Consider the following 26,827-nt stretch of genomic DNA (forward strand, 5'->3'; position numbering starts at 1 on the left):
CCCCACCCCGGGGCTGCCTGGGCATGAGTCAAGGCAGGGGGATGGGAGGGGGCAGCGGAAGCCACAGCCTTGTGGGTGGGGGCGCGGGGGCCCACGGAGGGGGCACTGCCCTACCTCCCCGCGTGCCAGAACCGAAGGCTGAGTCCGTGGAGGAAGAAATACCCATCGCTGTCACGCGGGAAGTTACGTAAAAATTCCATTTCTAACGAGACAGCAAAACTCAGAAGCCGTCCCCGGCCGGGTCAGAAAGTGGCTTTGGAAGGTCCGTGGCCTCGGTGACCAGCTGTGCTCCTTGGTCTGTTCCCAGGGGTGACGCGATCCACAGGACCCACATTTACAAAGCCCAAGCCTTCGCGGGGTCTGCAGCGGGGGACGTGGGTTCAGGGACTCTGGGTTCAGGTGAAAAGGGTGTGTCGTGCCATCAGGTACTGCCCCCCGAGACCCCCACAGGTGACCCTGTGGAAGGGCGGGCACCCTTCCTCCCGCCGGGCGGCCCTGGGTCCGGCTTTCTCTGGCTGAGCACCGCCACCCCCCCCCCCCCATCCCCTGAGTAGCGGGCGCTGACTTTTCACTGCGTAATCTCAGGTTATTCCGTCCCAGGCGGGAGAGGCAGATCACCAAACGTGGCTCGTAAAGACGGAAACTGAGGCTCAGGGTCACATAAGCCACTCAGTGGCTCCGACAGGAGGCCAACCCGGCCTACATCTTGCTCTCCATCTCAGACCTGCAGGAGTTTCCAGGTCCTCCCCGGCACCCCCGAGAGAGCCCATTTCCCACAGACAGATCAGATTTATTGTCCTGGGTTCTATCTCCTTGGAAATTGGTAAATGGCTCGTTGGCCAGCCATAAAACTCAAATAACTGGGAGAACGTTCGGGATGAGCAGGACTCCCCTGAGCTCTGACCGAATCCAGAATCACGAGTCGGGCACGCATCTCTGCGGTCCACCCCTCGGGTCAGCCGGGGACTGCTGTTCCCAGATTCGAGGATTATTTTTAAACAGCGAATTTGGCGAGGCTGGAGAGGAGAGGAAGGAGGGCATGTGGCGAGAAACAGAGCTGAGGAGGGTGAATGAAGTCCCCCCGGGAACAACAAGCGATCTGGTTTCTCATCAGCCAGGCTGGGCGAGGGAGGGATGAGGGGCAGGGCCTGGGGGCTGTGCTGACGGGGTTGCCAAAGCCACCCCAGGCCGGGCGCCCGGAGATTGCCACATCCTCTCTGGGCGTCCACCGGCCCCTTTTCAGGCCACCCCACCCTCCCCCACTGGACGTGGCCAAGCGCCTCCTCCCGCCCGGACGGGGTCAAGGGCAGCGTGGCCTGGAAGTTGGGTGCGGAGCTTGGACCACGCCGTCTGGGGCCAAGTCCTGGCTCCGCCTTTGTAACCACACCCCAAGTGGCCTGGGACAAGGCTCCCCGGTCTCTTGGGACCTAGAATGGGGATAAAAATAGTATCTAATCCACAGGACCCTTGTGACAATGGAGTGAGGTGATTCATCAGAGCGCCCGACACAGAGCCGGTGAACGGCAGGCTGCCTCCGTCCCAGCCTCGCACAGCCATCCAGGTCCTGGTGGGCCCACTGGACCCATCGGACCAGCAGCGCACCTCCTCGGCAGTCCTGCCAGCCCCGGGCTCAAGTCAACGCTCACTCCTGAGGCCCTGCGCGGTCTGGGCCTTGCTCCCACCTCCTTACTCTCTCTGCTCGTCAACTGTCAGCCCTCTCCGCTGGGCCTTTGCACATGCTGTTCCCTCCACGCCTGGGACACTCTTCCCCTCTCCTACAGCCGGACAACTTCGGCCCAGCTTTCAAGGCTCGGCTGGGGCGTCCGTCTCCCAGGAAGCTTTTCTCCCCCAGACCCTCTCACTCCCCTGGGTGGGTTCCTGAAACTCCGGCCTTGCCCCTGCCTCAGGATTGTCATGGGGGCTCCCCCGTCACCAGCGCGGACAGAACCGTGCTGCCTGTGTGCTTGGTGCACTGCCTTGACTGCAAACCGGGAGAGGGGACCATGGGAACGCAGGCCTCGCCCCTGGGACCTGGCCACCCGAGCCCGGAATCTCCCGGCACTGGGAACAGAGAACACGTGACCAGTGACATGCCTGTCACCAACGCATACGCGTCCCACCGTGCCCCTCCCCCGCAGGGGTGCACGAGGGGCGGGCGAGGTGGAAGGAACGCCTCCAAGGCCAGGCCCACGGCAGGGCGAGGACAGGTCCCGCCCCGGCCTCCTGGGCGCCCGGTGGCGGAGATCAGGGCACAGGATTAGGCTTTTGCTCCGCCTGGCCCTTCCCTGGGCACCCCTTTCCCCGGCTCCCCTGTCCCCATCAGGCCAGCCCGCGAGGCCCAGCTCAAATGCCACCTGGTCTGGGCAGCCGCCTCGGCTACGCCCCCCCACCCCCACCCCCACCCCCACCCCACGGTCCGGGGAGAGGCCCCTCTTCTGGAGGCCCGTTCAGCGAATACCTAATGGGCTCCACTGGGGGCCAAACCCAGTGCAGGGCAGACATAAAAGCAAGTCGGACACAGTCCAGCCGCCACGGGACTGTGGTCTGGGGGGGTAGAGCCCGGAAGCAACTGATCCCACCATGAGTTAGTGGCTAAGCGTGGACCTTCTTCCTACTTCTAGTGGGGGTAGGACCACTATGGATTAGCGCTCCCCAGGGCAGGGCCCTCTGGGGACTCACAGACCTTCCTGCGGGCGGCAGGTGCCCAAGAGACAGGCGCTGGCACTAATGGGGAGGCAGCAGCTGGCAGCTGTTGAGGGCTGTCCCCAGGGCGGGGATGAGTGTCACCCGGGCGCTCGCTCGCTTCTAGCCCCGCCCCAACCCGAGGCTGTACTGACTCCCTTCCCAGGGTGCAGGCGGTGGGGAGGGGGCAGGGCCCGGATTCAAACCCCGCGCTCTGCTCCGGGGCCCTGTCTGCGCTCACCGATGAGCGTGTCCACACGCCAGGCAGCACGCACGCGCACACGCGTGCAAGCCCACGCGGCGGCAGTGGTGACTTAACCTCCAGCAGGTCCCCAGGCTCCCAGGGCCCTCCCTTGGCGGCGCAGACGTCACCCCGAGTTCGCGAATGTTTGTTTTCAGGACGACACCCACTTCAAGGCCGTGACCGTCTCGCTCCGAGATGTGAAGGCTGGGGATGAACACTCCAGGAGGCGAGACGCCCGCGTGGAGCCAGATCAGAGCGGGTCCCTTGACCCCTGCCGTCGTGCTCGAAGCCCGTCCACCTTTCCTTCAAACACAGATGGTGGCTTCCGTGGCGTGCCCGGCACGGTGGCCCTCTGAGCACACCTGCCTCTTCCGCGGGGCCGCAAGCCGGACAAGGGCTGGGACCCAGGACCGCTGACATAATTCGCAGGGCCCGGTGCAAAACGGAAAACGCGGGCCTTTGCTACAAAGTTAAGTCGGTATCTCCGGACAGCGAGGGCAGGACGACTGCGTGAATCGCAGCCCCGCGAAGCCGGCCCTGCTGAGACCGTGCCATTGCTGCTTGTCGCCATAAGCAGCGTCGGGGTTGGCACACAGTAGGCACTTGGTAAACACCTACAGGAGTGGTGAATGAGTGTAGGCATCGTCGGCCCCGTTTTTCAGATTAAAAAAAAAAAAACCCTAACTTAGCGAGACGAAATGGTTTGCCTGGACCTGGAAGGTGGCAGGGCCGTGACCCAAACCCGGGGCTGTGTGACTGCAAACGGGCTCACGGTGGGTGCCGGGTGGGGGGTGACATCACCTGGCCTGGAATCCGAGCCCTGCCGTTCGCCAGCCGGGTGTCCTAGACAAGTTACTTCACTGGCCTCGGGTTCCTCGTCTGTGAGACGGGAACCGTGCCCCACCTCGCTGGGGGACTGGGGACAGAAAGGACCAGAAGCACAGCAGAGCACCTAGCATCTAGCAAGTACTCCGAAAGGGGCTCCTGTCTGGTGTCGCCCACTATTCCCAAAGCCAGCGGTTTAGAGCTTCCCGTGTGCCCCTTAGCAAACGGCGGTGTGTTTGAAACCATGCCTGCCCGTGAATTTCTGAAGTTCTTCCCTCCATGCTGTGCTTGTGCCTTTGGTCAGCGCCAATAGCCTTCGCTCTGACGGCTGGCTCATCGCTTCCCTGCCCGGTGCAAGCTTCTGGGGCAGGGGGCACTTCTGTGCCTCTCAGGCCCCCACCATACTTAGCATCCAGTAGGCACTAAATAAATATTTGCTGCCCAAGGAGTAGAAACTGTGTCCACACTCGCTGGTCCGGATGCCAGATTCACCTTACTGCCAAGAGCAGGCTTTCAGAAAAAACAGCGTAGATCCAGGCAGAGAGCAGCAACATGCCTGCTCCTCCCACGGAGACCGGGTCCCGATTTCTACCGTCATCGCCAGTGACCTTGGGCATTAGCCTCATGGTGGAAGCCGGTGACCTTAGCCAAGAAACCCCAAACCCCAACTCTGGGGCCAGGGAACCCAGGTGGGGCATGATAACACCTGCTCACCTCTCCATCCAGGGAGGAGACCTCTCTGCAAACTGTAGGGTGGGGTGCTGGGGTGTTGTAACCAAAACAGTGTGCAGGTTACCATTAACTTAGAAACCACTGCTGTCTCCTCCAATGCCCCCCTCAAGAACACATTCTTCCAGTTTCTCCTTGGTAGGGCTCTCTCCCCTCTGCCACGCCCTCCCCCCAGCCAGCTGGGCTCTGGGTTCAAGTTCTCAACTCGGCCTGTTTCTGTGGCCCCCTTCCCTGAGCCCCTGCCCTGGGCCCCTTCTGCACACTTCCTGCACGGTACTCCCTCGACTGTTGGAGGCAGGCACTGCCGCTCTCCCCACGTCACAGGTGAGGAAACTGAGGCCCGGGCAAGGGCACACAGCTGAGGGAGGCTGAGCCAGAAGTCCTAGTCCTGCCGAAGGCCCCGGGTGTTGTGCTCTTTCCCCTAGGTGCCACCCCGGGTCACAGGGCAAGCGGCTCCCCCCGCCCCCCACTCAGCCTCAGTTTCCTCCCTGGTTAAGGGGAGGGCTTAGCTGAGGCCATCGAGGGGCACTCTGCAAGTTGACAATCCTCTGCCTCCGTCTGTTCCCTGGAATTATCTGGCGGCACCATGGAGCTAAAACAACCCCTGGAAATCCCAGCGGCATTTTTTTCCCCACTGGAGAAACACAAAAATATCACATGAAGAATGAATCACTGTGTCAGGGCAGGAAGAGGAAAGACAGGCCCGCGGAACGCCTGTCTGGAGGGTGGCCTCGATTTCTCTCCCGACGCCGGGGCCTCTATTCCGGCCTCTCTCGGTGTGCGGGGCCCTGGCCCCGGGACCCCTCCTCACAGGGGAGAACAGAAGCCAGAGACAAGCCTCGGGTTCCCACCTGTAGGTGGAGATAACACACCCACCCTGAAGGGGTGCCGGGAGGGACCACGGAGGCATGCACGGATGCATTCATTCATTCATTCTTTCTTTCTTCCATTCCATTCGAGGCATGACGCTGGGCTGGGGGCTGCAGCCCGGTGGGCCGAACAGACCCGCCCCATCCTCACAAAGCCAACCAAATACCCACATGTGTGACTCAGGGCATTGGAGCAGATGGGGGGGGGGGGGAGGGGGCTGACCTGGTCTGGGTCGGGGGCACCCCAGGGAAGCTGAGCTTTGACAGGTAAACTGGCCCGGTCCAGACCAGGAGAGGGTGGGCCTGGGGGAGAGAGCATTCCAGCACTGAGCACAGCTCGGCAGAGGCCAAGAGGTGCAAAGGGAGACGGGAGGGGAGGCAGAGGAAGGGGGAGGAGACCCCGTTCACCTATCAGGGCCCAGGTGAGCGCTCCGGGCACAGGGGACGTGCCAACGGGCATCATTCGTGAAGACCACCAGCGACGAAGGGGGCTGCGCTCCTGGGCGGGGAGGGGACAGGAAAAGAGACCACAAAGCGAGTGAAGCGGGGTGGGGGGGGGCATCTGAGCACCTACTGTGTGCCAGGCACTTTCGTGCATTCTTGGGCCTGCGTTGGAGGGGGGAGGGAGGTGCTGGCCATGACTCTGTGGGGGGCCCCTCCGTCTGTCCACACGGTCCTCTGCTGGCCAGAGCTGGGTGAGTGCACAGGCCACCCCGAGGAGCCGGGTGGACAGGGGAGGCTGAAGGATTGACAGCTGGGCCACAAAGGAGGCCGGCTCCCTCCCCTTCCCTTTTACCCTTGCATTCCCACGTGGCCTGGGAGAACAGGCACCCTGCGGGCCACCAAGTCCAGACTGGGCTGGGGCCCCTGTGTCCCGCCACGGCCCAGGTGGGCAGAGGCCCCCAGCACGGGGAAAGCGGGGGCCGTGGGGCCCAGGGGAAGTGCCGCCCCAGCCTGGCGGGGTTGGGGGCCAGTAGCCTCGGGACCAGGAGGAGTCGGGATTATCCGCGATTTACAGGTGAGGAACCAGGCATTTCTCATCTCAGCTCGGCCCCGGGCCCACCCGGCTAGTCGGTGGCAGAGCTGGGACTCGGACCAGAGTGGCCTCCCGAGGGATGGGTGGGGGGATGGGGGCGTTTCCGGCAGAGGAACGGGGGGGGGGGGGGGGGGGGGGAGGCGGACGGACGCGGGGGCTGTTTCAGTGCCACAGACGCGTTTACCAAGGGGAGAGGGAGCCGGAGGGCGGGCTCGGAGCCTGGGGTCCCGACAGTCGGGCTTGGGTCCCGGCTCGGCCACTTCTCAGCTGTGTGACCCTGGGCATGCTCCCGCACCTCTCTGAGCCCAGCCCGCCTTGACGTTTTTACAATTCAAAGCCAGATCCCGAGAACCATGATATACAGACAGGTGGCTGGAGCGTCCCAGGACTCTCTGTGACCACCCTACGTAGGACAAGACCCACCGGCCAGCCTGGTGGGCCGGGACACAGGACGCCTGGAGGAAACCCGAGTCCTCAGCAAGCTCGGGGAGGCCCGGGGGAGGCTGATGTCACCACATCCTCAGAGTGGGTGCCCAGCTCTGCACGGTAAAGGGCACCAACGCCCCTCCCAGGCTCAGGGACGGCCCTGCTGGCCCGCGGGGACCACGCACGAGAATGTCCTCGGTAGCGCGGTATAGAAGGGCAGAGCCCTGGGGACAGCCCAAGGGGACAGACGGGAAAATGCACTGCGGTGCGCCCAACACCGGAACCCAGCCACGCCGGACGTCACGGGGCATTTTAGCAACCCAGGGCTGAGGGAGAAATTCAGGTCCCCAGATCAAACTCGGCATGGTCCACTTTCCGAGACTAAACACAGCTGGAGAGGAACAGGCGCTCTGGAAGGAGGCATGTGGCCGTGACCGGGCACAGAAGGGAGCGAACATAACGCTTGGGTCCTGCGGGGGCAGGGGGCGAGGGAGGGCCCTCGGGGCCAATGTTCCAGCCCTCGCGTTGGGTGGCGGGTTTGGGAATGTTTATTATATGTCATTAGGAGACAAACGAGTAAAAAAAGAGGGTTTGGCACGGATCACAGCGGGAGAGCACCAGGGGAGGAGCCAACCTCATTCCCTGGCCCGCAGTCCAGGCAATGTCAAATCAACACGCGGGGCGCCGGGGTGGCTCAGTCGGTCAAGCGTCGGCTTTTGGATCCGGCTCAGGTGATGATCTCACAGACCGTGAGTTCGAGCCCCCCGTCGGGCTCTGTGCTGATGGCACAGAACCTGCTTAGGATTCTCTCTCCCTCTCTCTGCCCCTCCCTGGCCATCTCTCTCAAAATAAATAAGTACACTTAAAAAGCACCGTTTTAAAATATAAAATCAATGCTAAAAAACATGAACAAAAAAAAAGATTATGCCCCCTCCCCCATCAACTGTAAACAGTCCCAACCCCCAGGCACTGGGGAGCCAATCCCCCAGGCGTGACGGGCGGGGGCGGCTGCAGGGGGCTGGCCTGGCAGAGTTCTCCAGAAAGGCTGCCTGTGCTCGGGTCTACCTCCCAGGCTCTTGGCGTGGCGCTGGGGTCTTCCCATGCCCCTAAGGATCTGTCTCCACGTGGATTTCCAGCCTCCTCCCGGTGAGTGTCCTGTCCCCTTGAGTACTCCCTGGTCATAAACTCTCTGCGCCTTGGCTTCCTCGCCTGCACACGGGGGACACCGGTCATGACCCCTCCTCCCATGTAACTCCACAATCTGACCTGCCCTGGTGGACCCACCTGACCTGACACAGGCACAGGACCCCAACGCCACCTTGCACCTGCCTGGACCGGTCACCCGCCTCCGGGAGGTCCGGTGTCCCCTCTGTAAGTGGGCGCCCTGCCTCTCCCCGCTGCGGGTCACGGGGAAATGAGGGAGACGGAGGTCGAGTCGTGCGCGAGGTGCCCTTGGCCATTCACAGGGACGCCAGGGGATCCAGGGACGGCAGGACGGGTGCCACTGACCGAACACACTGCAGACAGCAAAGCCCCCGCGAGGCGCCAGGTGCTCTCAGCCGTGCCCTTGACCCTGACCCCCCATGATGGCGCTCTCCCACCCAAGGAGGATGAGAGCACCACGTGACTTGCTCAGGCGTTGCTGTCACTAACAGCGGTCCCAGCGTGGAACCCAGATTCAAAACAGACCGAGCCAGGGGCACCTGGGGGGGCGGGCTCAGGTCACGATCTCGCGGTTCGTGGGTCCGAGCCCCGCGTCGGGCTCTGCGCTGACGGCTCGGAGCCTGGAGCCCGCTGCGGATTCTGTGTCCCCCCTCGCTCCATGCCCCTCCCCCACTCACACTCTCACTTTCTCTCTCAAAAATAAATAAACGTTAAAAACCCCGACCGAGCCAAGTAACCGGGGTGTGATGCACCTGGGCACGTTCACCCTGGGGTGAGGCACCTACATCGAGGATGCTCTATGTGGTGGGGAAGAGTCAGAGCCTCTACCAGCTCAGGACCCTGGAGAATCGAGGGACCTCTCGGACCCGAGGCGTCCCCTTCTGTCTACTGAGGATGGCGTGGACTAGAACGAGAAGCGCGCAGACTGTCATAAGGTGGCTGGGCCGGGGTGCCTGGAGTGCGGTCCTGCGCCCCACCTGGGAGCCGGCTAGAAACACGGGACCTCGGAACCTGCACCTTCACACCGGCTTTTCGGGGGATTCTGACACCCGCTCACGCAGGAGAACCACTGGGCTGGTCAGAGGTCAGGAGACGGTTTCTGGAAAGGGCCTAAGGCACCTGTCCTCTGAGCCGCTTGGTCTTCATTGTAACGACTCAGCCCGGCCATCGTCGCCCGTACCCCATCCCGAGCACGTGGGTGAGGCTGTGTTCCAATGAAACTTTATTAATAAAACCAGGCGGCCCGGGGCCGCTGAGCCCCTGCGTCACAGCCTCGATACCCACCAGCCTCCGGGGCACCTCCCGGGAGCTGGCTGGAGACACGGGCCCCTGGGCCGCCCCGCCTGCCAACCGGGCCTGGCACCTGCAAGTTCGAGAGGCCCTGGGCCGCAGCACACGCTGGGGAGCAGGCAGCGGCCTCTCCAGGCGGCCCCCGGGCCCTGCTGCTTGCTTGCTTGCTTGCTTCCTTCCTTCCTTCGGGGTCTGATGAGCAGGGACTGGGGGGGGGGGGGCCGCCAAGCGAGTTCTAACAAACCTCAGCACCGACTCGCGGCTAATCTACAGCAGCTGCTGTTGCAACCAGAGACTTGTCAGCTGTGATTAAGCGAAGTTGCCTTCAGGCCAATCAAGTTCAAAATTATGCAAATAGGACCATAAAGGAGACCACAGGGAGGGTGCGTGCGCGCTGGCTCCCTCACTCGACCTGGCGCTCTGAACCCCACCCCCCCCCCACCACCGCTGGTCTGGGGTGGGGGGGGCCCCCGCCCGAGTCACCCCTGGACCCGCTCCGCTTCTGGGGGTTAACGAGCCAGCCGCCCACACTCCGCATAGTTGGCACCGAAGCTGCCTGAGCGGGAGGTGAGCCAGCAGCCGGCAGGAGCCCAGCCAGGCCCTGACGCCCCTCAGAAGAGCATCTCTGCCACCCCCGCTTGGCCGGTCTGGCCCCACGGGAGCCGATTCTGGCCTCACCTGGGGCCCTCCACACCTAAGAGGGCTCCCTGGTGGTGGTGTCCTGACAGCCGACAGCCAGGGGAAACAGGACACTCCCAAACGTGGCAGGAAGCGGCGCCTAGCCATCTTCCCCGAGCGCTTACGAAACGCTGCTCACCCCTGCGACCCAGACCTGGACAGCCTCCTCCGGCTCATCTCCATTCGCAGGGCCCCTGGCACCCCCCACGTGCGCCCCGCAGCCATCCCCAGCCCCGTGGTCCCCCCTCCCCTGGGCTTTGCGGCCTCCCTCTGCCAGCCCCTCCCAAGACGGACCTCCCAGGAGGAGTGAGGGGTCGGCCACCAGACCCCCGTGAGGGGTGGAAGGCACAGGGGTTCCGCGACAGAGGGAAGGCCCTCCCGCCCCTTTCAGACACACTCCCCGAGTCCCCATCCTGTCCAGGGGAACAGCAGTATCACATCGTCTTAGGTGACCTGGAGAGAAGCCAGCTCTCAGGCCTGAGGTCACCATGGTTGGCTCTGTCAGGGGTGGGGTCAAGAGCGGGCTTCTGGAATCGCAGGGAACTGCTCTGAGCCCCCCCCCCCCCCCAGGGAAGACCAGTGCCTCAGGCCTACACAGCCCTCCCCCCGGCCCTGGAGGCCCATCCAGGTTCACCCCGGCAGTGACAGGGCAGAGTCTGGCCCCCGGAGGGCGAACCTCCTTCACACAGGGCCTCCACGGGCTGAACCTTGCCCAGCAAGGCCAGCTCCCTGCTTTTCAAGACGGAACATTGCTCATAACGGCGAGAAACTCGCTCAGTTTTTTAGCCTAGGTTGACATCGAGGTAAACAGTGTTATGGAGGTCTAATTAGTGTGCCGCTTGGGAGAGCGTGGGCTCAAAGATTTCTGGGGAACGGAGAGGTCCCATCCAAGAGCGTTCATGAAAGAGCTCCTCCAGCAGGAAGCCCGGCCAGGGCTGGGCCGGGGAGGGCAGAATTCCACGAGGCGGCAGGTGCCGGGCCCGAGCCTGGCAGAGGGTGGCCAGAGAGAGGACAGGGGTGCGGGCTGGCCTGAGGGAGGGCGCACGGCTGCCCTGGGACCCCTTAGCCTGTCTGCGCCTCCCCCTTCCCTGCGAAGGCGGGTGCTAATCCCGGCTCCCGGGGGTGGGGTGAGGATTAAATGAGATCGTATATGGGAACCCAGGACCGTGCCGGGTGGTCAGTCGGTGGCCAGGAAACAGGGCTCCCCTTCTCTGCCCATCCTTCGTGGAGGTTTGCTTAAAGCAGTTACGTGTTCTCCTAGGTGAGGTGGTCGCACGTGACCCTGAGAAGCGCTCCAAGGGGGATGATTAGCCTCAGGTGGACACGAGAGGCCTCCCAGGGGCTGTCATTTCGGGGGGGGGGGGTCACATAGCTTATTAGAAGCAGACCTGGGACTGGTACCCAGGTTTCTAGATTCTTGGCCCAGGGCTCCCTCCACAGTGTCCAACTGGCCACACCTGCCACAATGCACCCATCTCCGGCACGGTGGAGGGAGGGGGCGTCTACACTTGGGGCTCACACGGCTGTCTGTGCCGCAGCATCCCCTCCCCGCGCCCCACAGTCAGTCGGGGGGCCCCTCCTTGGACAAGAGCCCAGGGGATCCAGGCTGTGGAGGCAGAACCCAAGCAAGAGTTAGCCTGTATGTAACCACTGGCCTTCCGTACAGCGGAAACGGGAGAAAGAGACTATTTCTTGAGCACCTACTACGTATCCAGCCTTCGGACAGCATTTGACAAAGGCCGCCTCCTTTAATCTTCAAAAAGGAGGCGGGGCTTCTGCTCCGGGTTTGCAGATGAGAAAACTGAGATGTTGTGTCACCTGCCCAAGGTCACGGCCGGCTGGCCCGCTGAGCTGCTGGCATCCAGCCAGTCTGGTTTCCAAGTCAAGGTTCTTTCTGGGCCTCTGGCTGTTGGCCTTGGGCAATGGGGAGGAAGGGGAGGGGAGGGAGGGAGCTGCCGCTTTCCTGAAATGAAACCGCAGAGAAATTCCCCCTCTTCCGAGGCCTGGGGGAAAGCAGAGGAGAGACCATTTTTGGAATCAGCTGGTCCCATTTCCCACCGGATGCTGGAGACCCGGCCCTCCGCCCACACTCAGGACTTCCCGGCAGATCTGGCCCCTGACTGAACTCCTTCATCCACAGAACTCAGCTCATCACGGCCCCAGGGGGAACATTCTCCTGGGGGACAATCAGACTGGGAAGCTGGGAGAATCTGTGCTCCCGGCCCTCCCCTCTGTGCTGCTCTGGCCTCACACTGAACAGGCTACTTTTTTTTACGTTTGTTTCTTTTTGAGAGAGACAGAGTGTGAGCGGGGGAGGGGCAGAGAGAGAGGGACACAGAATCTGACACAGGCTCCAGGCTCTGAGCTGTCAGCACAGAGCCCGACGCGGGGCTCGAACTCACAGACTGCGAGATCATGACCTGAGCCGAAGTCGGCCGCTTAACCGACAGAGCCACCCAGGCGCCCCGGAACAAGCCTCTTTTAAAACAGTCAGCATTTGGCTCAAGCTATGAAAAATGAATCCACGTTTGGTGTGTAAGGGGGTGTAGGCTAGGCCACGCCTGGGAAAGGAAGGGGTGGTGGGTGGGAGGCCCCCTGGGTGTCCCGGACCTAGCTCCTGGCCTCAGGGATGGGGGGATGGGGAACATCCAGGTACTGGGGAGACAGATCTGGTTCCAGTGCCCTCACCTCCGCTACTAGACGTGGGACCGTGAGCAGGTCGCTCCATTCAAACCCCCAGTTTCGTTCCTGCCTCCCTCCCGTCCATCTCGCGGGCAGGAAACTTTCAGTGAGCACCTAGTAGGCGCCACTTCTCACTCCAGCCCTGAGGATGCAGAACTGAACTAGACAGACACCTGTCCTTGGCACATGGATGCCTCCGTCTGGAGCGGAGAGGGGGCTCTGCATGCCTCCCCACCTGGGGTCTGGCACAGGAGGGGGCGAGCTCAGGGTGCCCACCTTGGCGACGCCCACGCCTGAGGCCCCTGCGGACTGACGGCCCCCCGGTGGAGGCCGGGGCTAGGGCCGGTGCCCCTCTGAGACCCTGGTTGCCCAGCCCTGCACTGGGCACGGAGCGGAAGGCGGCAGGCGGTGGGGGGACGGGCGGCGAGGAGGCAAGAGGCCCCGGCCCCGGCCTCGGACAGTCCACAAATAAACTGCTCATCCCCCTTCCCAACTGAGAGAGACAGAAAATAGCTTTCACACTATATTTTCTGTTTTTTTTTTCCCACTTCACTGCTTCTAAATCGATCCAGAACAGATTGTCCAATTGTTTGAATTTCAGGAGAAAAGTCTCCTAATCTTTCCTCGGTCCTGCCGAGAATTCTGCCGCGCCCTAGCCCTCTCCTGGTCATCTGGCTGGAGGCGGGGGCTCTCCCGGGGCTGGGGGGGGGGGGGGGTCTGTGCTCTCTGGTGGCGCTCATGCCCAGGACTCCCCGGAAACGTCCTGTCCCCGGAAGAGAAGGCTTTGCTCCTCCAGGAAGGACCGGACTCGAGGGGCTCTGCAGGCAGTGGGGCCACTCGGGAGCCCGAAAGCCTGGGTAGAGCTGGAAGCCGTCACCCGCCTTCCTCTCCCCTGCCGGTCAGGAAAAGTACCCTGGGTGCTGGGCTGAGCCACAACCTAAGCAACCGTGAAGGGCCGGCATTATCCCTGTTGAGCCAGCAGCAGGGCAAACACTCCTTAAGTTGCCAGAGTCAGGCCACTGCCTTGGAGGCCAGGCCACTGCCAAATGCTACTGCCTTTCCACCAATGCCACGGTCAGCCACGCCCAGGCGCGGAAAGCTTGCAAACTCCTTTTCCTGGGCTCCATATGCGTCGTCCCTTCTGCCTCGATGTCCCTCTACCCCTTGCCCCTTGACCCGGTCATCCCATACTCTGCCTCCTGGGATGCCACCTCCTCCGGGAAGACCTCCTTGCTGCTCCGCCCCCTTTCTCCAGGCAGCATGCTCCTCCAACCGCTGTCCTCACCGACACTTGCTCAGTCCCTCATGCAGGACCCCGACCCGGGGCGGAACAGGCAACGGTGCCCAGACGGCGAGCTCCAGGCACAGCTTCCGGAGTGAATAACCGGGCAACGTGCACCTGAACAAACGGCTTGCGCGCTCCTGTCTGACACCCGGCCCCTTCCAAGGAGGCCACAGATGACAGTGCAAACCAGGTTCTGGATAGTAAAGGTGCCATTGCCCTTGACCTCGAGGTCCAGATGATGCTGGGCAAAGCCAATGCAGCCCCTCCCAGACCTCACCTCCTCCCCAGGATCTCGCTACCCTGCATCTGTCCCCCTAAAGAGAAGGAGCTGGGTGATGGTGACAGACCAGTGGAAACACGTGAAGGGCTTGTTTCCAGAACACTCTGCCTGGCCCCTCAGGGCCCCCACCTGCGTGGGATGCAACCCTCCCAACCCTGGGATGGGCAGGCCTGGCTCAGGCGGGCTCTGCCCTCCCGCCTGCCCCTTCCCCGACCCCGTGCTTCGGGCCTCCTGGGGAGGGACTCGGGCGGCTCACAGGCTGGTGCTCCAGATCTCTGCCTGCAACGTGCCACCCTGTTGCAAAGCCTCCCGTGCAATCTGTCCCCCACCGTATGGAGTCCAAACACCTCCTCCGACTTCCCGCGCAGCTTCCCAGATTACAAACTACGCTCAGACACGCTGCCTCTGTGCATCGCCACCCCCCCCACCAGAGCAAGCGAGCGCCCCTCCCGAATCACGCAGGACGAGACAGAGGTTCAGAGGCGCGCCCGACGCGAGGCGGCCACGGTCGGAACTCAACTCCGTCCGGCTCAGAATCAAACTGCCGGGGGCACCAAGCGGCCCGGGCCCCCAGACTTGGGCCACCACCCCTGGTCCCGTGGAACGGGGACAACAGACGTTTGCCCGGGAGATGGCTACAAAGCCCGTTCTATCTCATGGCTCGTGGCCCTCAAAAGGAAGCCCCCTCCCCACTGCCCCTGATCCTTGGCCTGTGATGCTTCCTGAGAGCTGTCGTTCCTTCCTCCCTCTGTCCGTCCATCCCTCCACCCATCCACCCACTCACCCGTCCATCCCCCTGCCGGCCCGCCCCTCCACCTTGTCCGTCCTGTCCGGGCACACCTGGGCTAGGAGATGTGTACACAGCTAAATCGGGAGAGACGTGGTCTCCATCCTTCGAGGACAGAGAGAAACTCCACTGCTCTGTGCCTCCTGGATGCTTCGGTTATTAAACACGACAGTGGTGACAATGACGGTACTATCTCCTGAGCACTTACTAGGGGTCAGGCTCAACGCCAAGCACGCCTCTTGCATTTATTCATTTAACTCTTGAAAGAACCTTGTGAGGTGGCCGCTGTCCCCATTTTCTAGATGAGGGCGCTGAGGCCCAGAGAGGTGACGTAACTGGGGTTTGAGCCCCGACGGTCCCTCCAGAGTTCTGGGGCCGTAAACAATGGTTGTCACTGTAACTGGCCCAGGAGCCCACAGTGTCAGGATTCTTACCTGGAACCCTCAAAAGCACCCCTGTAACTTATCACTACCAACGTTATCCACCTTCTTAGGCAAAGGAGGAAACTGAGGCCAGGAGTGAAACAAGCAGCCGGGCCTGGGGCTGGGCTGTGAACGCAGGAGGGGGGACCGGGGCTGGCCCCCGTGCTGCCGGGCTCTGTGGTCTAACGGCTCCCTCGATACGTTCGTTCATGCAGTCAACAACCACCGCCACGGAGTCCCCCGCTCTGGAGGTTCAGGGACGATCAGGTGCGGTCCCTGCCTGGCTGCTTCAGGAAGGGCCGGAGCGATACAAACAGCAACAGTGACCTTCCCGCTCGTGGCGATAAAGCGAGAAAGCAGAGAGCTGGCGGGCTCGTGAGCGCACGCTCCGTGCACACGAAGCACCTTCTGCAAATCCTATCTGGTTCTCACCGTAACCCGTTTCGCAGATGAGGAAACAGAGGCCCAGGGGCCACGGCACTCGCCCCAGGTCACAGAGCTCGGAACAAGCCGAGGGGAAACTTGTCCAGGGTGGAGGATCTGTGCCAGGAGCCTCCCCCCAGCTCTGCCCGTTGCCCTGACAACGGGCCTCAGCTCCGAGGCTGGGCCCACTCCCCAGAGGACTTGGGGTCCCAGGGACTCGATTCCAGGAAGCCGGCCCCAGACGATGCCACATTCCCGCCCTGCTCCCTGAAAAAGTGAAACAACAAAGACCTCGGGAACCAGCTGGACCTGAAGGCCTCTGGGGCTCAGTGGTGATGCCCGGCTTCCTGCAAATGGGCAGAGGGGGGCCCTCCCCCATTTTCTGGAGGTGGAGACTGAGGCTCGGAGCCCGCAGATCTTGCCAGGACCCACGTCCTGAAGCCCAGCCTGAGCCTACAGCCCAGGAGGAGCAGGGCTCAGAGGGAAAGAGAGGAAACTTTCTAGACTTTGGGATTAGTGTCTGTGGTTCCCATTGAATTTTTAGAAGTTCCGTACAGCAGCTTATATTTGTTCCTCTACCCCCCTCCCCCCCAGCCCGAGCCCACGGGATCCAGAACCTTGAGTTTCAGAGTCCTGTCTGCCTAAGACCCTGGACGCCTCGATTCCCCTCTGGGCTCTGTTCTCCTTGGGGAAAGGGAGACCCAGAAGTTGGCCTTGGGGTTTCCTGCGGCTGCTGGAAGATAACGGATATGAAAGGGCTTCGTAATAAAGGAACCTGCAAATGTTAAAATCGGAAGATGCCACTGGAAGCCCAAGCCAATGTGAGACCCGCTTCGGGATCCTCCTCAGGCTCCTCCTCTGTCCTGAAATGCCCCCTGCCCTTCCTCTGCCTGGCACACTCCTACTCACCCTTCAAGACCCAAGCCAAAAGTCACCTCCTCCAGGGAGCCCTCCCTGCCCCGTCAGGCAGGGTGGGTGGGACCTTGCAGATGCCTGCTTTATTCTATTCTGCCCCCCCCGCCCCCGCCCCCACCACAAACACACTGCAAAACCCACCCGGGCAGGGTCCTGGTCTGATCGTCTCTTGCCTCCTGGGCCTGGCACCGTGTCTGGACACAGGGTAGGTGCCCCGGAAACGTGGAAGGAAAGCAAAAGCTAAAGGCATTTTCTGTTCGTCTACAAATCCAGCTGCACACCCAAGATTCTCCCCGCAGAGGAAAAAGGAGCCCGAAGTGAAAGCAAATCACCATCATTTCCTTAACCAGCTCAGGGAGCCGCGGAGGAAATTCTCACACTGGATTATGGGAGGGATTTTGCCTTTATTTTTAATTTGTGCCAATATCTAAGAAAGCGGCACTTTATTCTGAGCCCATCATGCACCGAGGAGCTTCGAATCTGCCGCAGGAGGCAAACTTTCCCGGCCCAATTTCCCGATGCACGGCTCTTCTCGGAGGCTTGCTTGCCAGCGAGGAATAATCAGATTATGTAGCTGGGTTTTAAAAGATCACGGTTTGTCTCATTTTCCAGGGAAGTGTGAACTAAAAAAAAAAAAAAGAAAAAAAAATTTTTTTTTTCCCTCCCGGGGCTCTGTTAAGAGCTTCCAGAACTTAATTCAGTGTTAAATGGGTGTAATTTGGGAAACTCATGCATTATTTCTTAATTTCTCGAGGCGAGCCTGCACACATCTGCTGAGGTACGTGTGCGTGCGGACAGATGGGCGGTAATCGGGAGTGCACGCCCCGGTCGGGGGAGGGGAGGGGGCAGGCAGTCGAAAACACGCGAAGTAAACGCTCCATTCATGGTTGACGTCTAGAAATCTGGGATGGGAGGCATTAGCATTGCATCTCGGCTCCTGCTTTTCCGCCTGCGTGGCCGGGGCGGGGGTCTGAAGCCTTTTACTGGAGTGAAATTCACCATCTAAGGGTGGGGGGGGCGGGTCTGAAGCCTTTTTCTGGAGTGAAATTCACCATCTAAGGGTGGGGGGGGGGTCTGAAGCCTTTTATTCAAGGGAGTGAAATTCACCATCTAAGGGTGTGTGCAGCCCCCTCCAGGTCCCCCCCATCCCAGGCAGCCTCGGGCATCCCAGGCAGGGTGGGGGGAGCCTCTGAAAAACGCCTACCAAGTCTCCATCTTATCCCTGAACACCCCCGGCCTTCTAGGATGCTCGTTCACCGTGACCTTGAGCCTGTCACAGGCCAGCTCGGGCCTCAGTGTCCCCATCTGTATCTGGAGAGGCAGACACGTTTCCAGGTCCCTCTCGGGACCCACAGCAGCAGCCTCTGGGACTTCCCTCTAACCGAGCACATATGCCGGGGTCCCCATCTTTGTCTGACCCCCCAACTTCAGGCTATGGAGAGTGGGGGCTTCCACACCCAAGACCCCCCGCCAACCCTCATGTCCCGCATCGCTGAATGGGAAGACAGGCTCACCGGGTGAGTGAGTCACCAGTGAGTGGCCAAGTCAGGAGGACCAGAGAAGGCTCTCCAGAAAATTTCTGACCTGGCCACGGCCAAGGGGAAAAGGAGGGAGGGGCTTGTCACAGGTGGGCCTAGCTCATACGGGAGGGGGGTACATTAACAGGGTCTGGGGTGTCAAGACAGCCACAGTCCCAGCCGGCGAATGATCTGTTTAGACGCTCAGTCATCAAACAATCTGAGCCCTGGTTCATCTCTGGCAGGGACTCCCTGGGGACAGGTCTGAGGCCTTGGGATCTCCTCCATTTCCCCGCGGGGGGGGGGGGGCGGTCACACATAGACAAGGGGTCAAGGAATGTGCGTGCTGGAGGCAGGGAGTTAGGAAGGAAAAAGAGAGGCGGGGAGAGAAAAGGAGGAAACGGCTCGGTGCAGGGTGAGCCCAAACAGGGCTGGGAGCACCTGCTGTCCCCAGGAGGGCGCAGCCCAGGCCTCTGGTCACCCTCCTCGCTTTCGCTGGCTCCAGATGTTCAGGACACCACCCTACAGAAGAGCGTGTAGGAAACAAGGCCCTCCTGTTCTTAGAGGTCGACTGCTGTTTTGGTGAATTCTAGAAAGGGCCGCTGGGCTGGGAAAAGGCACGTCTTGAGGGAGCTGGGGCCGGGGCTCTCAGTTCATCCTAGGGTCAGTGCCGATCTGTTGTGTGACTCAGCTGGGGAGACGCAAGCCAGCAGAGGCTGGGTTAATAGAGGCAGAGCATTCCCAAGAAGGGAGGTGATACCTATCACTGGAGCGTGAGACGGGCCGCTCTCTGGACCAGTCCAGAGCAGAGCAAACAGAAGGAGGTGAGACCCCAGAGACCCGCACGGCATCTGGGGAGCCGCAGGACAGCCACGAGACAGGAGCTGGGCTCCGGGCAGCGCAGTGTCGTGGTTAGGAGCGTGATCCCGGCGGGGTCACCCGTCACTGCTGTTCTGTCGTATGACAGCATCCATAATCGCCGGGGCCGGTGCTTGCTCAGAACAGCACCCGGCGCCTAGTAGGCTTCCTGGCTTTTGCTACCAAATGCTGTCCTGCTGTGGGGAGGTGCCACCTTGTGCCCCTGTCACCGAAGCCGCGGATCGTAGGCAGGCAGCTGAAGCGGCCAGGTCTGGTGTCCCCGGCTCCCTCCCTCTCCCAGAAGCCAAGGGCCGGCGACCGAGGCACTGCTCTCCCGCAGCGTGGCCGGAAGCGGGAGGGCTGTCGAGGGTCTGGCCGATTGATTGTCCCAGAGGGCTGGACACCAGACCCGTCTCATCTTCCCCACCTGCCCTTCCCTCTGCCCGCCCCGACCTTGGGCGCCCCTCCTCGCTGCCCCACCCCTGCTTCTGAACCCTCGCCCGGGCCGGGGCTGGGGGGCGTCCAGCTCCCCGGCGCCAGGCCTGCTCGGGCTGCACCATCTGCCAAGCGTCTCTCTAGTCCTGCAGCATCCCCCCCCCTCCTCCCCCTGCCTGATCTGCATCTTCAACCCGTAGAGGGTCTCTGCCCAGAACACCTTCTGCTCCTCCCGTCTGGCTGATTCGGGCCTGCCTTCTGGAAGGCTCCCCGCCCCCCTGCACCCCTCCTCGGGCCACCCCCTCCCCCGGGGGGTAGATCCTCCCCACCTGCGCCCCCGCACCTCGGCTTCCCCCAGGCAGGGCTCCAACCCCACTGGCTCGTCGTCCGGGGGCTGTTTCCTCAAAAGCTGCCAAGGGCAGAGGTGGGGGGGGGGGCTTGTTGGGTTGTGTGCGTGAAGTGAAGGAATGAATGGACGGATGGAGAGCAGGTCCGGGGAGTGGCTCTCGGCATCTCCCTGGGGCAGGCCCCCCCTCCCCTCCTTCTCCCCCCTCTCCCCCTGCAGAAGTCTGAGCAGCCCTGGCCGTGCCCCCACCCGGGAGAGGGGGCGTGGGGCACACGCACACCGCAGATGATGCTGGCACACGCACACACACACACGCACAGCTCCAAGCCAGACTGCTTCTCCTGACCTCCCCGCAAGCCCAGTACCTTCCAGACGCCTGACACGGAGGAACTCGGCGTGACAGTCACGTTAAAGAACCTGGCAGGACCCCCGACCTGGGGCTTTCACCTTGAGCCCCGAGGTACAGGGGCCACCTGGCTACAGGGAACTTTCTGGCCACCTCTTGCCCTGCACTCACCCCCCCACTCAGGACAGGCAAACAGCCTCCCTGGAGGGATGGATTCTCTGCAGGGAGGTGTCCTGCCCCGAGCAGTCACAGATTCAGGGTTGGGGGGGACCCTCTGATTCTGGACAACCGTGACCAGCGTGGGGACTGGCCTGAGCTGGCCCCAGGGGCCCCGGGGTTATTCTGATTCTGGTTTTGAAAGCCATTTCCAACCATTTCCCGAAGACTCTGCCCGTCGGTGAAAATGTCCCAACGTCCCGCTGGCCCACATGCTTCCTGGTCACATTCAGACCATCGGACAGGTGAAGAAAGCAGGGCTGACGGAGGAATCCCCCTCGGCCTGGCTCTGAGTGGGGCCTAACTTGCTGGCTCAACAGTCTTTCCATCAAGGCCCAGAATGAGATTCACAGGACACCAGTGACCGAAGATATCTTAGACACACCGGGGTCAGGGTCCTCGATCTACAGACTAGGGCACTGAGGCCCAGAGAGGGGCAGCTAGCTGCCTGGGGTCACACAGCCAACAGCACCCGATCAGAACTTCCAGGGCCTTCTCGGCGCGACCTCACAGAGGTGGCATTGGCTGCGAAGCCACTTTACAGATGGGGAAACAGAGGCTCTGAGGGGTCAAGCACCTTGCTCAAGGTCACCCAGCCAGGGAAGCCAGGGCCAGATAGAGGCCACCCGCTGTGATTCCTGGCGAAAGGCACTCTCTGCTCCTCCCATCCAGGTCCCGGGTTCCTTGGGCAGGAGCCGTCACTAAGCCAAGGGATCAGAGAGGCCGAGAGGCAGAGTAGACACAAAGAGGCATGCAGACACATTCCCACGGCAGATTATGTAACTCCCCTTCCCTGGCCCCATCGCCCCAGGGGTGCGGCCCTGAACCCGCGGCGCGCACACCGACCCACCGGCCCGGGCCCACCAGCCGACGCCGGCTCTCTCCAAAAAGAGGACAGTTGGAGGCGCCAGGACGCGCTGGCATGTCTTCCTCCTTTCTTTTTTCCTCCGCCGGGCTAACCAATACTAATACTAATAATGATAACAATAATTAGAATAAATATAACCTGAAGACGCTTGGGGTCTCGTTACCATGGCAACCGCTGGCGTTAATGAGCTGCCGAGGCCGCCGCCGGGCCACCCCGCCCCGGGCGCGGGATCAATATTGATTCGGCCCCGAGAAGCGGCGGCGGCGGCTCCACTGGGGCCACGCGGCAGGCGGGGAGCCCGGGGCGCGCTCTTGGAGGGGTCTTCCCGGTGGCCCGCGCCGCCCGGCTGGGGCCCCCGGAACCGGCCGGGGCCCCAGCGTGCCTCCGGAACTCTGTCCGGCGCGCACGGGGCTCCCGGCCCGCTGCGCTCCCGGACTCGGTCCTCGGACGCCGGTCCCCACCTCGGACGCGCGTTCCGGTCCCAACTGCCGCGTACCGGCACGACGCGCTCCGGACCGCTCCTCGGAGCCGGGGCCGGGTCCTCTGCAAAGGCTCGGCGACCCCGACCTTGAGCGGCCCCGGCGCGGACCCCAACGCCGGGGCGCCGGCGACCCCACACGGCTCCCGCCCCCGGACTCTCCGCCGGGCGGCCCCGGCCCCTTTTCCAAAGCGCGCCGGACCCCCCCCCCCTCTCTTCCCCCCGAGCCACCGAACGCTCCTCTCCCAGCGCGCCCACCCCTCCCCGGCCCCGGCGCCCGCACCCCCTTTCTCCCGGGGAGCCCGGGCGCCGAAGACCCCGCCCCCCCCCACGCGCCCGAACCCTCCCCCGCCAGGAGCCCCGCCCCCGGCCCCCCTCCGCGAGGCGCTCGGACCCCCGCCCGGCGCGCCCCTCCCCCGCCCGGCCCGCCCGCCCGGGGCGCCGCTCACCTCGTGCCCGCCGCCCGCTCGCTCCTCGCTCCGCCGCCGGGAGCCGGCGCCCCGCGGGGCTGAGCCGCCTGCCGGGGGCGCGGGGCCGCCCACGCCCCCCGCCGCCACGGCCGCCGCCGCAACAGTTGTCCCGGCCCCGGGTGGGGGCCGCGGGGACCGGGGGGCTGGGGCGGGGGGTGGGGGGAGGCTCCGAAGCGCGCGGGGCGCCGGGGCTCGGGCCGGGACTCCGGCTGGCGCTCCGGCCGCCCGCCGCCTGCCCCGCCGGCTCCCGCGGCTACTGGGCGGCCCGCGCCGGCCCCGCGCCCCGCGCCGCGCCCGCCGCCGCCGCCGCCGCCGCCGCCGCCGCCGCCGCGCTCATGCTCGCCGGCCCCGCGCCCGCCGCCGCCGCCACTTCACTCTTTGCCGCTCGCCGCTCGCGCCGCGCCCTCTGCTGCCCCCTGTCCGCGCTCGCGGCTCCCCGCCGGCCGGCCCTCTCCCCGCGCCGCGCTCCCCCTCTCCCCGCGCCGGCGTGCGCCCCGCCCGCCCCGCGCCGCTCGCTCTTTCTCTCGCTCTCCCGCTTTCTCGCCCTCTTTCTTCCTCCCTCCCGCTCTCCCCTCCCCCCTCCCTCCCTTCCTCCCTCTCGCTCTCCTCCTCCTCCTCCTCCTCTCGGTTTCTTTCCCAGTCTCCTTCTCCCTTCCCTGGGCGGCTCGCTCCTTCTTCCATCCCTCTTTCTCTCCTTCTTCCTTCCTCCCTTGCCACTTTTCCCTCCCCCTTTTCCTCCGCGCTCCCTCCTTCCTTTTCCCTCTGCTTCTCTCCCACCGGCGGCTCGGATTCCCGTCTTCCCAGCCCCCCCCACACTCCCCGGCCGCCTTCCAGGTGCGCCCCGTCCCTTCTGCCCCGAGGACCCAGTCCTGGCGGCCTTCCTGCCACAGGAGCACCCCCCCTCCCTGCCCCTCCAGGGCCGGCCTTGTCTCCCCAGACCCTTCTCCGTCCAGGGAGACATTCCTTCTGGCCAGGCCCTCCCTGCACCAGGTGGTCAAGGGCAGGGTCGGCTCGGGGAGGAAGTCGTTCACATCAGACGAGATGCTCAGTTCGGTTTCCTGCGGGGAAAAGACCGACTTCTCTGAACCCTTGACCTCCTCTGGGGCTCCCCTCTCCTGTGCCGGGTCCTTCTCTCTACCCATCCTCCCCAACAGCCCCTGTTTCCTATCGGCCCCCCATTTCGCCCTTCACCTGCAGGACGCGGCTGTGCTGTGTGGTGGCCTTGAGCCAGGGAGCCAACTCAGTAAGCCATTTCCCCACCTTCTGTGCGGGGGCCCAGTGACCTCCAGTGGTAGGGACCGTGGGGGGACATTACAGGGCCCCCACAGGAGAAGTGGTGATGAGGACGGCTATCAGCTGCTCATCTGGGGAGGGAGAGTAAGCCTGAGAGCCATGGAGGGCAAGTCAGTGCCCCCCGCCCAGTGCAAACTCCCCGGGTCTCTCCCACCTTTGGATCTTCACGTTTATAGATGACTGAACTTCACCAGAAACTAGGCTGAGCCTTCGTACACCACAGCACCGCGTGGCGTCCTCCCCGTGTTACAGATGAGGCGGCTGGGGCTCAGAGAGGTTAGGGCACCTGCCCCGAGCCACCCAGCCGGCAAGAGGCAGAACCGGGGCTCCAGCCCAGATCCCCCTGCCTTCCAATCACGGGCTCTCCGCCTGAGACGGTTTTCTTCCCTAAAGAGGTCACGGCAGCACCTCCCTCATGGCATATTGTGGGGATAAATGAGACAGGGCACGTGTGATGCCCTTCACCTGCACCTGCAGACCCTCGGGGTAGTGGCGGGGGGGGGGGAGCGTGATCATCCCATGTTGTGCATCATCCCATGCACAAGACAGGTTGAGGAACAGGCTGGAGTGCTCATGGGAGTTCAGGTTGACAGGGGACTGTCCTCTGTGGGCAGAGGCTGTGTCCTGGGGTTCACTGACTGAGACCTTATAGAGTGGGGTGTGTGCATGTGTGTGTGCGTGTGTGCGTGTCTCCCTGGGTGAGGGATCTGTGGATGTGTGGGGCCTTCAGGAGGTTGCAAAGCCTCGTTATTCAGAACCCCCCTCCCCCATCAGGTCGCCGAGCGGGGCTCTGGGCCCGTCCTGTGTCTGGTGTGCGACTCGCGGAGCTGGGACCAGCTCAGTGCCCTAGGGAGGCTCACCGTCCAGTCGGGTGATGACTCAGGATGTTAACCCTCCAGCAGCCCCGGTTTTCTACCCGCTGGAGCACAATCCCGTCCTGGCATCCAGGGCCCAGCCCGCCTTCCCAGCCTCCCCCGCAGCTGGGCGCCCTGAGCTCCAGCCACCTCAAGGCCGCTAGGGGCTGGGGTTTCCCAAGCCGGCCCCTGGGTGGACTCCTCAAGCCTCCACTACCCCCTGGGCTCCAGGGCCTGAACCTTCTCCTTCCCCGACCTTGGACAAAGCCAGGTTGCCTCCCTGAGCCTCCGTTTCCTCGTCTGCAAAATGGGGGTGATTTTATCCACCTCAAAGGGTCAACGTAGAATTAAATGAGCAACTGTGTCATAAAAGAAGTGAGCACCTGGCACTTAGCTGGTGCTTGATCTGCATCAGTGTCCCTTCTGTTCTTCCAGGAAGTCCCCAGTGGGCAGGAGAAAGCATGGGCTTTGGCACTGGTCAGACTTGGGCTTGAGTCTCGGCTTGGCTGTTCACCAGCCGTGTGATAGAGGGCAAGTTTGTTCACTTCTCCCAGCTCCCGTGTACTGGTTTCCGACGGCTGCCGTAACAGGGACCCCAGACTTGGTGGCTCAGAACGACACATATTTATTCCCTTGTAGTTCTGGGGGCCAGAAAGCCCAAAAGCAGTGTCCCTGGGCGTCCACGGGGCTGCCCCCCCGCGAGACTCTGCTCCTGCTCCCGGTGGCTGCCAGCAGCCTGGGCTCGTGGCCGTGTCACTCCCTTCAAGGCCAGCACCTGCTCATCTGTCTGTGCTCCTCCTCACGTGGACGGCTCCTCTGGGTCCCCTCGGAAGGTCCCCTGTGATTGCACTTGGGGTCCTCCGGTAATCCAGGGTAATCCCCCGTCTCGGGGCCCTTCTTTAATTATATCTTCAAGGCTCCTTTTTTTTTTTTTTCCTTCTTGCCAGATCAGGGAAGATCTCCAGGTTCAAGGGGCTGGGGCACAAGAAGGTATCTCTGGGGGTGGGGGTGGGGGTGTGAAGCATCCTCGGGCTCCGGAGCTCCAACCAGCAGGCGGTGCTCCTGCAGCAGGCGGAGGCGGAGGGGGGGCTCTGAGGGCTTCTGGGGGCCGGGTGAGCCGAGCCCGGACCCTGGTATCCGTGCACCCAGGCCACAGATACTCGTGTCTCCTCTGGGGGCCCGGCTGGGGGAGGGACAGTTTCGGGGGGGGTGATGTGTGTGCAGGTATGACACAGACCGCCGTGGGAAATGTCACCCCCGTTTCTGAGCCTACTGTGTGTCGAGCTCCACATCCCCTGTCGCCTTTAATACCAACCCTATTTACTATTTCTCTGCCTTCGGGAGGCCTGTTCCCCCGCAAACGCTGCTGCTCACCGGGGCGGGCAGGCGGGAGGACTGGAGATGACTCACGCTCTCTCTCCCCGTGAAGAGCAGCCTTTTCAAAGGGCTGGCTGGGGAGGGAGCTAAATTTAAAGCCAGGCCTCCCGACAAGATCACCTGCCACATCAGAATCACTGCCGTTTAATTAGAAGTTGGGGGCACGAGGCGTTCAGCAGAGGTCCGTGAGGGAAGCCCCCTTTGGGAGGGAGCGAGGCCCACGGAGGCCGAGCCCCTGGGCTGGGCAGGGGGAGGGGTGCCAGCGTGCGCACCCCCCAGCTGCTCCCCCCCTTCCCGGCCTCTGAACCACCTGAGCAGACTCTCAAGTCTCTCCTCCCTCTTCAAGATCTTAGGGTTCCGACCCCGAGTCCCTGTTCCCCCAGTTCAAGACAAGGCCCCGGGGCTCAGAGACATTGGAAACCTCACCCCCCAGAGTCACCCATGGAGGATGTGGCCAAGCCTGGATTTGAACCACTGGTCTGGCTCGGGGCTTGTATTCTGGGCCATCTGGCCACTCGGTCCCTCCTGTGGGGAGGACGGGGGTGGTGGGCAGGCCACTCACCTCTTGCTGGCTGTTGCCTTCTCAGTCCAAAGAGGCTGCCCCACCTCTGGATAAAGCACTTTGAAGGGCCCTGGAGGGCATCACGTCCACCCGCCTCGTTCACGGAGGACACGAGCCCCGGGAGAGTGGGAGGAGCTGGCCGGCAGCCGGGCCTCTGGGCCTCCCAGCCCCGCCCCCTCTGACGCATGAGGCCAGTTAGGTCACGGCCACCCTGGGACCTCGCTGCTTACGCTCTCCCAACTGGCCACGGCAGTCACGTGTTGCAGAAAAGCTATAGCTTCCCCGTGGTGGCAGAGCCACGGGGTCGGTGGGACGGCCCAGCGATGGGGGACCAGGGCCCCAAGCTTGCACCCGGCGGCCCGGGCCAGGCTCTCGGCCTGTTTGCTCACCCGGAAGACGTGGTGAGTCTTGACCTGCTCAGAGCCAGGCACATAGTAGGTGCTCAGGGTGTGAAAGCCACTGCCGTGGCC

The 26,827-nt window shown here is 63.0% G+C and overlaps 1 protein-coding gene across 4 annotated transcripts in view; it reads right to left on the minus strand.

The window, feature by feature from the left end:
• The window catches only part of SHISAL1 (shisa like 1), an 81,137-nt gene extending 54,684 nt beyond the window's left edge, over window positions 1–26,453 (minus strand). Inside the window, exon 1 of one of the 4 annotated variants that reach the window (XM_047867890.1) lies at window positions 21,462–21,763. In XM_047867890.1, coding sequence (XP_047723846.1) covers window positions 21,462–21,489 — 28 coding nt within the window. In that variant the 5' untranslated portion in view covers window positions 21,490–21,763. Of the gene's footprint in view, window positions 1–21,461; window positions 21,764–22,250; window positions 22,301–26,357 lie in introns of those variants that run through there. The other 3 variants (XM_047867892.1, XM_047867891.1, XM_047867889.1) reach the window with 3 other exon arrangements.
• Between the last annotated feature and the right edge of the window lie 374 nt (window positions 26,454–26,827).

This window comes from Prionailurus viverrinus, chromosome B4 (assembly GCF_022837055.1).
Source record: "Prionailurus viverrinus isolate Anna chromosome B4, UM_Priviv_1.0, whole genome shotgun sequence".
Taxonomy (NCBI): domain Eukaryota; kingdom Metazoa; phylum Chordata; class Mammalia; order Carnivora; family Felidae; genus Prionailurus; species Prionailurus viverrinus.